At 54.2% G+C, this 12,976-nt stretch overlaps 2 protein-coding genes across 2 annotated transcripts; both read right to left on the bottom strand.

Moving 5' to 3' along the window:
* Nucleotides 1-336: 336 nt before the first annotated feature.
* Nucleotides 337-3,257, bottom strand: LOC113489397 (granzyme E-like). The gene is given in 5 exon segments (XM_026865083.1): nucleotides 337-474; nucleotides 1,163-1,396; nucleotides 1,544-1,685; nucleotides 2,813-2,960; nucleotides 3,071-3,257. Coding segments are annotated over 5 exon segments (849 nt in total).
* Nucleotides 3,258-6,130: 2,873 nt separating this feature from the next.
* On the bottom strand, nucleotides 6,131-8,153 carry GZMM (granzyme M). The gene is made up of 5 exons (XM_026865003.1): nucleotides 8,056-8,153; nucleotides 7,826-7,970; nucleotides 7,499-7,634; nucleotides 6,923-7,174; nucleotides 6,131-6,610 (listed from the first exon to the last, which is right to left on the bottom strand). The coding sequence occupies exons 1-5, from the start codon at nucleotides 8,117-8,119 to the stop codon at nucleotides 6,476-6,478; spliced, it is 732 nt and encodes a 243-aa protein (XP_026720804.1). The 5' UTR covers nucleotides 8,120-8,153; the 3' UTR covers nucleotides 6,131-6,475.
* Between the last annotated feature and the right edge of the window lie 4,823 nt (nucleotides 8,154-12,976).

The following is a 12,976-nucleotide window of genomic DNA, read 5'->3' as shown; positions in this document are numbered from 1 at the left end:
AGCTGCTGTCCCCTCACTGAGGGCTGTCCTGCTGCTCCCTTTCTAGAGCTGTAGCCACAAGCAGCTTGACAAAGGGGTAAATCAGAGCAGCAAAGTGTGGGAGCGTGCACTTGTGTAAATGGGCACTCCCTAGCTTGCACAGGGAACAAACAGTCAAGGTGCAATCTCGGCACCAAGCCCCCCACTGCCATAGTTTGGCTTTGTCAGAGAGAAGTCCTTGCCATGTCCATGAGGATCAGTGGAAGATGTTTCCCAAGGAGAAAGGAAGAAAGAGCAGGTGAGCGTGGGGCCCAGAAGCATGAATTTTCCAGGGCAGCAGCTGGAGGAAGAGTAGGGTCATGCTGACTTCATGACACTGTTGACCCAGGGAAGGTAAGGAGCAATGTGTGTGTAGAAACCGGGCCAATTGTTATGCCTATAGGAGAAGATGCCGTAGGCTTTGTTGTTGCAGACAAGTGGATCCCCAGCATCCCCCTGTAAAATGGAGGGGGAGAGAGATCAGGGTTGATTTATGTGGGGTCCCCAGGAAGAGGGAGCATTTGCAAAGAACAGGGAGGCTGCAAATACCAGGACAGAGCTTCCCCAGGAGAAGCTTGGACCCACAATGGATGCTGGTGGCTCTGGGTCCAAAAGGGACCATTGGCAGTTTTGCCTGGGACCCAGCACAGCTACAGCTGGGCAAATGTTGAAGCTTAAAGCATTGTTTCCTTTCTGCCCTTCTGCTGGCTGCAGAGCACTACTACGTGCACTCAGACCAGCTGTGAGACTTTGGGCGAGCCCCTCTTTGGCCATGCTGTCATCCTGTTGTGCTGTTGCAGACTTCTAGGTCCTCTGCTGTGGGAAGACAAGGCTCCCCTTGTCCCTTTGCTTCACTGAAGGTGAGCACAAGCATGATGCCTGCAGTCAGCAGGAATGCTGCTGCTCCTTGGAGAGTCTGATCCTTGGAGGTCAAGACCCAGGGCACCTCTTGTGCCAGGACAAGAGAGAGGGATGCTGGTGAGGAAGCATAGCCTGATGCAGGGGAGGGGAGAGTGAGGGGACAACAAGAAGCAATTTTAGACAGTACCTTTTCAGTGAAGTTCTTTAGCCCAGATCAGGTTTGTGCCTAGCACCTGGCTGAAACCTCCCCTGCAGCTTTCTACTCCCCAAGTCAGAAACTGACCTTTTCAGGTACCCCAGCAGATCCACTGCGGCCACAAATCAAGTTGTCAGCAATCCCAGGGTAGTGGTTAAGGCAGTCCCTTTGTTTGATGATGGTGACAGTGGTTTCGCGTAACGCGGCAGCCGGTGTTTTGTAGCCCCAGCCGGCTATGCTGCACACAGTCCCACCAGGGACTTTGGATTTCTCAAAGGAAATGGTCCTAACGTAGCTGTTGCTGGTGGCGTTGCCTTTCAGCTGGGAAAGGGGACAGGAAATACAGAAATAAGTGCTTGGTCTGTAAATGCTTTGTGACGAAGGCTGTCCCTTCCCGCTCCAGGGTTACAGCTCAGCCCTGCATGTCGGGCCGATGGGACCATGCAGGTGCTCCAGGCAGGTAGTTACCTTCAGCAAGAGGATGTCATTTCCCTTCTTAGGGCTCATGAAGTCTGGGTGGCAGTGGTACTCTTGGACTTCAAATGTTTGCCAGCTTTCCTCTCTTCTCTGGATTGTGTGGGCTCCGAGGATGACAGTCAGAGGCTTGTGTCTGGTAAAATCAAGCGCAGTATGTCATTAGCTTTCTTCTCTCTTCCCTGGTAACACTGGGGCACATCTGCCAGGGCCAGGGCCAGGACAGACTGGGCTTTGAAGAGGAATGGTGGGAGCAAGGAGCTCTGCCAATAAATCTACCCAGCCGAGGGGCAGAGCAAGTTCCTGACAGACCAGGGCTTGCTCTGCAAGGGTTACTTTACCTCTGGGTCTCGAGCTGAGCGGACTTGATCCAGTGCTGCTGCTGTGTACTAAGATGTGCGGACTGTTGGTCCAGGCTTCACAGGCTCATGGAGGTCCATGGCGCCAAGGAGGGATTTCTAAATTAGGACCCTGCTCTGGGCCAAAGTATCTTTATTGGCCTCTACATCATCTGCAGAAGGGGCTGCCTGGAGGGCAGGAGGGACACCCTGGGTACAGGTAGGAGTCCCTCTCAATCTAGCAGGTGGGGCTTGGGCATCTGGGCTCCTGGGTTCTGCTGATCCTCTTTTCTGCTGCTCAGATGTGGGGGCTGGCCCTGAGCCTGGATTACTGGCACCGGGGCAAAGCTGTCAGGCCCGAGGAGTGTCATGGCTATGCCCAGAGACATGCACATCTAGAAAAGACCTCTTGCGTGTCCATGCCCCAGTTTCTTCAGCTAGAGGGATGGAAGAGAGCTGGGCAAGCAGCTTGCTCATAAGAGATTATTAATTCTGATATCAGTCTTAGAGGTCTGTGGCAGAAAGGGGAAAGCCTGACACTGGCAATCCCTGCTGTGCCAGCAGGTCAGTGTCAGCAGGGGAAGAAGCCAGTCTGGCTTCTCATTGTTGATGTCTGGGAAGAATAAAAGGAGTCATGGAGGGGGAATAACAAAATAAAGGGAAGTATCTGAACGTGAGCTGGGGAGGGACGTGGGGAAGGATGGCTCAAGAGAAAGCTGCAGACAAGCCCTGCTCTTGCAGTGGAGGCCCCCACAGCCTTGCCCTGCCCCAGGAGTGAAGCCTGTACTCCCCGCCAGGGAAGAGTTTGGCCACAGCCATGAAGGAAGCAGTCAGACTGTTAGACCTCCAACTAGATGGTACCCCGACTATGGCAGTGTGACAATCTTGCTGTGCCAGGTGCTGTATGAACATAGCAAAAACTTACACGAAGCACTGAGCCGCTGTCATCACCCAGTTCGGGGCCACTAGGAAACCTCCGCAGAAATGGTTGTTCTTTCCTTGCAGATAGGCCACGTAGGGTGTGGAGTGGGTCTTGGCTTCACTTCCTCCTTCCATCCGATTCCTGGAATAATCTGCAATGGACGGGACTGAGGATGAGGGGAGCGGAGGACACGCACAGGATGCGCTGTCTGGGACTCTTCTTTCCCCAGCCCTCTCCTCGCCTCCAGGCCGCTCTACTTACTGGCTTTGGCTGGGGGACATGTCACCAGGAGGAGGGAGAGCAGGAGTTTCTGCAGGTGCTTCATCATAGCGTTCTTGGCTTCAGTGGATCCCTTGGAGGTGAGGCTGCAGCTGGGGTCTCTTCCTGCTCCCAGCTAGGTTTTATAGCCTGAGACGAGACTCCAGGAAACCACAGAAGTCAGACTCATCTGATTAATCTATCTGCAAATTGCATGCCTCAGCGATCTGAGAGGGGAATTCAGTCAGCCTTAGCCTTGGGCATCAACCCACCTTCATCTTGGACCTGATCTGGGGTATCTGACGTCCTTCTAAACACAGAGCCAATTTTAACCCATTGCCTTTGAACTGGAAGCTGCAGGGAGCATACCCACCCTCATCACTGCCTGCCAGTGTGCTTTACCCTTGTGGCTCTTATTTGTTGTTTTGCACTTGCAAACTCTTGATTTTTATCATGAGCCCTACAAGAACAAGATTTCTTTCACTCAATGTACCAGTTCCAAAGACTGTGCAGTGGCAGTTGAGGACCCTTCTGCTCTTTCTCTGTAGGTGTGGTCCTGGGTAACTGGTGTGAGTGCATCTGTAACGCCACGCTGGCCGTGGCTATGTGAGAGCAAGAAGTTGTTAGAGCAGCTTCAGGAGTGTGGCCCACAGCAGTGTGACTGTTGCTGCTGCCACAAGGTCTCCAGCTGCTGACTTAGGGCTCTGATTTGTACAGCAAAAGACACGATTTTATGTGTTTCTTTCCAGATGTAATTGGTCACCATTAAATTAGGGAGTTCGCTGTCTCTCACCAGGCAGTGTGAGAGGAGATAAGAAGACTCTTCTTTGACCCTGGGTGAGGGCTCACTTTCCTTCTGACACGTTGAGGGTGGATGGAGACAGAGATACAGGTTTGGGGTTCTGCCTCTTCACTGGCCAGGGATAACCCAATGACAAGTCTCCCTGGAGCTGGTCTTGTTCCTCTGGGAAGGGTCATGTCCAAGGGCATCGTAGCCAGGGCTGACCCCACCCTGGCAGGCAGAGATTTTTAGATGCCAAACAAGTGCCAAGGTGCCTTTCTGCAGTGCATGGTGGGGATCCGTCTTCCCTGGACCAGGCCCCGCGGTAGCTGAGCACAGTCCCCCCAACCCCGGCCCCCAGGATGTCCCTTTGCCCCCCAGCTGGCACCAGTGCACAGGCTCCGGTGAGAGGTGGAAGGTGAGCATGTCTGCGAGATGTTCCTGCCTTTGGCTGTGACGAACTGGGGCTGATACGTCCTTGCTGCCCTCACTGACCTGACTGCCAGTAAATTTGCTTTCCCATCTGCCCCCCCGTGCCACAGGGCAAAATGCATTTTTAAGCTAAAAGATGCCATTCTCGTGCAAAGACTGCAGCAGCTGGAGCTTCAAGGAAAACCCTGACGTGACAAAGATTTGTACTACTCAGATAAGCAGTTGCAGCAGATTTCCAGGCTGATAGCAGCTGTTAGCAGAAGCCCAAACCATGGACGCTTCTGTTTCCCCAGAGTGGCATGGGTGCTGAAGTCAAAGGTGACATAGTTTCCCTTCATCCCTGGTAAGAACAGGGAGAACGTAAGAGCAGACGCCCAGGGCTGGACTTCAGGCCATCTCCTCCCTCTCACAGGGGTGGCTAATGGGAGCTTCGGAAAGACTATGAGAACGGGGCAAACATCCCGTTCCCTTGAATTGCACACAGTTTCTGTGATGTTTAAAATTTGCCACTGGGTTTCCCCGATGCAAACCTGTCTGATCACTTCTGGAACTTGCACAGACATCTGTCATCCTGCACCAGGGAGGTCTGCAGCTCAGTTATTCACCAGTGCCCCATCTCTACCCCTTGTCATCTCCTCCAGGGAAGTGTCTAGTACTCTCCTGCCTGTATGTGAGAGATGCCATCAGAAACTAGCTGCAATAAAGGAGACTAGGGCTTAGAGTTTATGCGGGTTGATTTACACCCAGTGCAGACCCTGGAAGCAGAGGCTGGTGCAAGTTACTCAGACTAGTGCAGCGGCTGTCTGAAAATGGTGCTAGAACATCCTTTGTGGGGAGAAGCAGCTCATCTCTGAGCATCACTCATCTGAGGGGAGAGTCAGAAGCCCTTTTGGGTTTGTGCAACTGCTAGAACAGTCTCTGCTCATGCTGTGCTGCTGGGGCTGGGCTTGCCCTCCTGAGAGGGACAGAAACATGCCAAGAAGCTCCAAGGCAGACAGCTCCAGCTCGGACTCACCCTTGCCTTCTCCCACTGTAGTTGGCATGGGAGGAAAGGAGGAAGTGGCATGGGGTCAGGTGCTTTTGCAAACCCACGTCCTTTATCCACCCTTTCAGTACAATCCTGTCAGAGGCTATATCAATGTCCCTACCCAGGACATCATGTTGCTGTTCAGGAGATGCAGGACTGTGGCTGCTGGAGGATGGCAGAGGCAAAGACTGGAAGCACTGGTATGCAACAGCAGGGACTTGGAGTACGTCTCCTCTCAGGGACCCTACAGCCCTGTCCCTGGGATCTCAGCTGCCACTGTGCCCAAGGCAGGTCAGAAACAGCACAGTCCACAAAAAGTCTGGTTCCCTTCACCTGCTGGAGCCTCAGCCTCAAACAGCTGAAAAGATTAGCCTGGTTTCCCCCATGACCCAGCCTGCTGTTTTGGCTGCCCTGTGTCCTAGGGTGCAACATCACCCAGGCAGGAGGTCCCCGCAGAGGGGACAGTCATTACTTTGCAGGGAATGGCAGCTTTTGACCCCCAGTACCTGCTGACACACCATGTCCTGGCTGTCAGCTGTTCCCAGGAAGGTGGTGACGTTGCTGGAGTTGGTGAATGGAGTGTGTGCACATTGCTTTTCCCAGACCTTTTCTACCCAGGCAGTTTCTCTGCCTGCAACACACTCATCCCCATGGTCCCAGGAAGGGCAACTGTAGCTCTTGTCTTCCAAGTCTGCCTGCAATTCCTTGGGCACAGAGCTATGACTGCCTCTGTCCAAGAAGCTGACCTCTCTCCAGCTAGACTGACCCTCCCTTCTCCGTGGGGCAAGAGGCAAGAAAGACGACACACTCTGGGAAATGAAGCTTTGAGTTTACTGTGGGTATTTTAACTGCAGCAGGGTTCAAGCAGGGACAGGCTTATCTCTGAGAGAAATGGGGTCTGCTGTAGCACAGCCTCTTTCTGATGCCATCTGGGACAATCCCTGCTTCTGTCAGGGTGGTTTAACATGGCCCTGAACTGGCTGCCTGAGATGGGCAGGGAAGGGGACAGCCAGCAGCCTCAGAGCAGAGAGAAGGGAACCTTTGTGTGCACTGGTCAGGTCACTCAGGTCCCCAAGGAGAGAGGAGGGAGCCAAGCCTTCAGCAGGGCCAGGAAGAAACCAGTAGAGTCTCCAGGGCTGCGCCAATGCCAGAACGAGTGCTACTGCTGCTACTTCTTCAGGGTTTTTTTGATCCAGGGCAGATAGTTGGAGATGCGGGCATAGACACCAGGTGGGGTGTCATACCCGAAGGAAACGATGCCTTGTGCCACATTATTGCATACCAGGGGCCCACCAGAATCTCCCTGAGGAGAGATGAGAGACTGGTTTTAGAGGCCTCTCCCCTGTGGGAATAGGTTTCACCTTGGTCCCTCCCTGCCCAGGCTCTGCTCCTGCCCCACACACCCACGGAGCTGGAGGTGCTGTCCGGAGCAGGTGAGCCAGGGCTCTACCCCTGAGACTGCACAGGGACTGTGGTGTCAGGGCACCCAGGGAGCTAGTCCACGTGGGAGCCATAAATCAAGTGTTTGCCACCTCTCCTGGGAGCCAGCTGGTCTGTGCCAGCAGCAGCCCCTGCTACGAGAGAGCCAAGCCCCCAGCCCGTCAGCAGCCCATACCTGGCTGGAATCCCTGAGCTCGTGGAAGCTGCCGGCACAGACCATGCCGGTGTTGAGATGTGGATAGAAGCGGATGCATTTCTTGCGGCTATAGATGGAGACTTTGGTTTCAAAGAGCTTGTCGGTCACCTGGTCATTATCGATCAGGCCCCACCCGGCTATGCTGCACTTGGTGCCTGTGGGGAGGTCGCTGCTGGTCTTAGGCAGTGGAATGGTCTTGACATAGTCGTTGAGAGTGGCCTTTGCTGTCAGCTGGGAGAAAGCAAGGTTTTTGGAGAAGGCTGTGAGCAGGACGGCTGAAGGACGCTTTGTGCGCACAGGCAGGGGAGGTCTGGTGGGACATAGAGCACTGTAAGCACTGGTGAGCTGCTGTGAATGGGGCATGTGGCTCCAAGCCCTGCCCACGGGTTCCCTCCCAGGTCTCTCCCATTCCTGCCTGTTTCCTGCACTCATGGGCAGAAGCAGCTGATGGTTTGCAGAAGGAGCTAACAGCAAGGATGTGCTCTGCCCAGACCCTGCTAGACCCACAGCCCCGCTCGACCCTCCGATCCACCGCCCACTGCAGGACTGCCTTGCCTTGAGCAGCATGATGTCATTAGATACAGTTCTGGGGTCGTATTCAGGGTGCTGGTGGTAGCTGAGAACGCCCCGGACCTGCTGGCTCGCTTCTGGTTCATGGATGTTGTGAGCCCCCAGGATGACCGTGGTATTCCTGGCCGTGGCAGCAGAGGGGAGAGGGGAAAAACAGGTTGGGTCTCATCCACGTCCCTCCCCTTCTGCAGGCAAGTGGAGAGAGCTGCTCAGCACAGGAGGAAGAGGAACCTACTCCAAAATTACTCCTGTGATGGACCTCATAGGTTAGGGGAGGAAGAAGGGGATAAAGCCCCTATATGAAATACTCACCCCAGGCAGTGTGCGGCCGTCATCACCCAGTCAGGGGCCACCAGGAAGCCTCCGCAGGCAAACATGTCTATCTTCAGGTATGCCATGTAAGGGTGGGAGTGGGGCTGAGCCTCGTGGCCGCCCACAATCTGACCCCGAAGAGCACCTAACGATAGATGAGCCAGTGGCTGCTGAGGCCAGAGCCCAGACCAGCAGCCTCAAGCGCAGCAGCTTGCGGCACCCCAGCTTACCGGCATTGGCCCACGGGCAGGAGAGCATGAGCAGCAGGGCCAGCAGTGGCTTGGGCTGGCACATCTCTTCTCACAGCAAGACACGCCTTCCAAGATGCGTGGAAGTCTGAGTCTCCTAGTGCCCAAGGGCTGGTTTTATACTCTGGGACCAGCTGTACCCAGCAGCCAGGAAACCATGTGTGATGCCCTGATTGTGCTAATCAGAGCAGTGCTGCATCCCTGCAGGTCTATCTGCATCTCTGCTGCCCCAGCCTGCTCACGTGCCCCACGTGCCCTGAGGCTGTGATTTATGAGTGATAGAGCAGGACAGAAAGGCCAGGGCAGAGAGAGCGTGGTATGCCACAGTCCCAAACCCTCAGGGATGCTGACCAGGAGAGGTGTCTTGGGGTATTTTTGAGGTGTGATTTAGCATTTCTCCCACAGTTTGACTGCAGGACAGGTCACATCCACCTGCTTCAAAGCCTGGTGTCTTTGCGCTCTGGCAATCAGGCTCTCTTATACTGTACCTTCCTTCAGCAGCTCATGCACCTGGCTCCTGGGGGCGGTCAGGTCACTTCATGCTTTGCTGGCAAGCGTGATGACTGCAGATGCACTTTCCCCTCATGGTTTCCCCTCTGCAGCTCATCTGGCCACTGGCACATCTGTTCAAACGGGACCAGGGGAAGCCCTCATCTACTCTGCTCTGGATTCTCTGCTCTCCCCCTTCCCTGACCAGAGTTTCCTGCAAACTAGGCTGCAATTGCTGTCTTTACCTTGCCCCTAGCAAAATGTGATTTGGTTAAATGTTAAACTGAGCACCAATCCTGCTGCATTTGTCCCTTCATGGCCCTGTGGTCCTGAACAGAAGCCACCACTGGGCTGCCCCTGGTGACCCTGTTTCAAAGAGGTGACCAAATCTTTGTGTCAAGGGCACGGACCTGGGGCTCAGGACACCTGCGTTCTTCTTATTCCTGGCTCTCACACTGCCTTAGCTGGTGGCTGTTTGCTCTTTCCCTCTGATCTTTGGGTCTCCAATTGCCTAAGTTGTCCTGTGATGGCAAATGAGACTGTCCTTTGTATGAAGAGCTGCCTGACTCCCTGGCTGTAAACTCAGAGGGAGCTGTGCTATACAGTCCTGTGCTGTTTAAAGTTGTCCTTCCCATTCACACTTCCTAGCCCTTATCTACCTTAATTCTCCCCACTGCCCAGTTGTCTCAGTTTGCTGCATTGTTTCTCACTCCCTGGGGCTTGCCTTGGCAGTTGGGTGCCCACAGCAAAGTGTAAATCTATTAGAGTTAATGCTGTGTGAAGTGTCTGATCTGCTCAGGAGGGGTTGCATATTGCATCCTGGAAGGATAACTTTTCTGTGCCCACAGACTTTCAACAACTCTGGACTCTGCTCCAGCACAAGAGCATCCAAGGGGCTGGGGACAGCCACAGCAGAGGGGCCACAGAGGAGGTGGCAGCATGCTGCACTGGAGCCACGAGGCCTCTCTGCTGCCAGAAGGACAAAAACTGTCATGAGAGCACAGCCAGGTTCTGCACTGTTCCCGCACCCAGCCTCATCCCTCCTATTTTGAGTGTTGGTCAAGATTAAATCTTCCATCAGATGCCCTCCAGAAATTTCCTCTGAGCCCTGAAGTCCAGCCCTTTCCCTTGCTTTGCCCCATTGGCACCAAAGTCTGGCTCAGGGGCAAACCAGCAGGCAAGTGCCTGGCCACGGCCACCACTCATCCCCAGAGGCTGTGCTTATATGTGACAAGAGGGACAGAGCCCAGGAGTGTGGAAGTGCCACTGGCGTGTGTGAGCACCTGCAAGGTAGGGCCGGGAGACCTCTGGCCAGCATGCCAGCTGCTAAAGCTGGAGCAGTGCCCTCCTCTCCTCTCATGCCCAGTGAAGCTGTGGGCAGTTGGTAGCTGTTCTTAAGCAAAGCAGCTACTCCAAAACATATTCCTCTAATGTGCAGACGAACAATTTGCAATTGAAAGGATGGGGAGAACTGGGGAGGTAGGGGGCAATACTTCCTTTTAATCCCTGGTTCACCTAGGCAGGAGTCCTCCCAGAAGCTCTGTCTGAGGTCACTGCAGGTTCTCTGCAGGTATCTGGTTTAAATAAACCCTGGTTTAGATAAACTTGGGCTTGTAACTGCAGCCAGGAACTGATGGAAATTCTGCAGTCAGGAACTGTGAAAAAACACAACAGACAAAGGCAAGAGAACAACTAGCACATGGAGGGTCAGTGCTGCACCCTTCTCCCCCCACCCCGCTCCACTCCACCTGAATTATTGGTCCTGCTATGGGAGATTTTTCTGGTCAAAAACCCTGTCTGTGTGCACATTCCATGAGGCACTCTCTGCCAAACTCCTCAGGGCCCTGAACGTCTCCTGAAGAAACCCAGGCTTCCCTTAATCCTCAAGCACCATCTCTGGAGCAGTCTCTGGTTACAAGTCCCAAGGCAGGCCTGTGAGAAGTAGTTTAAACTGTCCAAAATCTGATGCCAGCTTTGCTTCCTGCTGAGTGTGATTTCAGGTTAAAAAGCTCAGACAGCTCCAAGGCTCCCATCAAAGGAGAATGGATCAGGGGGAAGACCTGTCCTAAAAACCCATTTGGCAAGCAGTGAGGGTGCTGCTTCATGGCAGACATGCCCCGTGCGGGCAGTGCTGCCAGGCCTGGCACTAGCACAGCGCTTAGGTGCTGTTGTCGCCTCTGTCTGCAGCATGCCCGGCGACCAGGTGCTGGGCTGATTTTGCCATCTTGGATAAGGTGACCTCCGGCACCCTGCTCACAGGTTAGAGAGGCACAACCTCCCAGCCATTCCTCCCCTGTCTGCTTGGGACAGGTCTCACTGCTCCCAGCCAGGGCTGGAAGCTGGGGGACTCTGGGCAAGCTGACAGCAGGATACCTGTGCTGGGGGCACACGGGCAAGCTGACAGGGCAAGTGTCCCGGAAGGGAGGCAGTGGGGCTGCGTTGCTGGGAGGAAGGTATTTGAGGGGGAGCTGCGGTATGAGAATGGAAAACCCCTGAAACAGTTCCTGGAAATAAAATCGAAGTATGTGTGTAGGTATAAACAAGCCAACAGACAAATAAATACCTCTCTCACTGCCCATTGCAGTCTCCAGCACATCAGAAGAGCCAGTGGGCTTGTAGCAGGGCTGTATGAACTCAGGCAGAGAGGTCTGGGAGCAGGGGTGAACCTGTGTGCTAGTCCTTGGGCATCGGGGGTTTTGTTTAATTAAATCCTTACTCCCAAATCCAGGGCTCCCCCTGTGCTCTGATCCCTAGTTTCTCTCTGTGAGCAGCAGCTGTCTCCACGAGTCTGTATCCTGCAGTAGCCTTGTGCAAGGGTCTTGCTTTCTCCTTGATCCCAGTGGTGCTGAGCTCAACGCTCCGAGCTCAGATGCCCAGGGCCATTTGACTTCACTTCTCGCTCTGTGACAGACGGTGGGTCAGTACCAGAGCCAGGCTATGATGCAGACAGGAGAAAACAGACAGCAGTTCCCTGCCCCGAACTGCTTAGTATTCTTATGTATTACAGGCAGAGAGGAAAAACAGTAGCTGGAGGGAGTGATGCACATGATGGTAAGCGGCAGAGTTTGGGATAAATTTGCGTTCTCCAGTCACAGTGCAGCAGCCCCAGCCCAGCTGCCAGTAAACGCACTGCCCCTGCCCCAGCCAGGCAGCACTAACCACAGGGAGGTATGTCCTTCCTCTGCGGCGCTCAGGTTAGCTTTCAAACCAGCCGATTTCCTCTCTGTGGTGCTTGGCACCACACCCCTGCCAGCTCCCCCTTGCGCAGGCATCACCCTGCTGTTTACGCTGGGCCCTCCCTGCCCCATTTCCTGGGTGAGGACTGGTTCCTCCCTGCCATCCCTGCACGAACACGGGAAGAAACAGCTCTCAGCTGTGAGCCTGTGGGGACTGGTCTGGCATTGAGCTAGGCCCAGCCCCAGAGGGTGCAAAGCAATCTTGATGAGCTCACATGAGGGGTTTTAGGGGTCCCCAGGCAAGAGACTCCAGTCAGGTCTCTGGAGCAGCCTCGTAGCCTTGGTCACGCCATGGCTGGGCATGCCACACTGAGTGGGGGTGGTGGGAGCACTGAGCAACTCCCTCCTGGGGTCGTGGCTGCTCACTGGACATGTGGCTATTGGGCAGAAGATGCTGGGGGAAAGCTGAGCTTGTCCCAGGTGCAGTAGGAGAACCGGTGCTGGGCACAGCATTTGGAGACCAGGCACTGAGCTGGTCCAGCTTCTCCAGCCCCAGGCCAAGATCCAGACCTAGGGAGGGGAGGAATCTCTTCTCTGGCAATTGCCTGTGGCTCTCAGGAGCTGCATGAAATGCCACACTGTAAAGAACAAGCATGACTCAGGAGTTTGCATCTGTGGTATACTCGCTCTGGAGGGATGCTAAGGGATGAATGCCTCCAAAGCTCGTGTCCTGGAAATGCTCAACACATTTCACTGCAGATCAGCCAAAGGGTTAAAATCTCAAACCTGTTGCAAAGGAGGGAGAGATGTGACACCATGGGAGACAGGGTCTGGGCTGGCCCACTGAAGGTGTGTTTTATTGCGATGACTTCCAAGTAATTATATTGGGGGGGGGGGGTGAGGGAATGCAATTTTCGAAAGAAAATCTACCTAAAAAAAAAATCAATAAAACTTTTACATTTAAGGTCATTATTGTGGGCTAACAGAGAGGATCCTAAAACTTTCATATTCTTGTCTTCCTTCAAACCCAGAGATGCACTTCAGAGACTCTTTTCCTACAGACACCCACCATCATCACCCCCCAATTTCAATGAACTGACATCAGGCACAACAACTGTGAAGGGCCAGGTCTCCAGAGTTTGGTGTCAGCCCATGTCAGAGGGGCTTTGCTGGCTCTTCCCAGCTCCTCTGGGGCCAGAAGCAACCTGCCACATCGGGGACTGGGATGTGTCACTGGA

The sequence above is a fragment of the Athene cunicularia genome, assembly GCF_003259725.1.
Source record: "Athene cunicularia isolate RWA chromosome 28 unlocalized genomic scaffold, athCun1 chr28_part1, whole genome shotgun sequence".
Lineage (NCBI taxonomy): Eukaryota > Metazoa > Chordata > Aves > Strigiformes > Strigidae > Athene > Athene cunicularia.
This window is presented reverse-complemented; position numbering and strand designations above follow the sequence as displayed.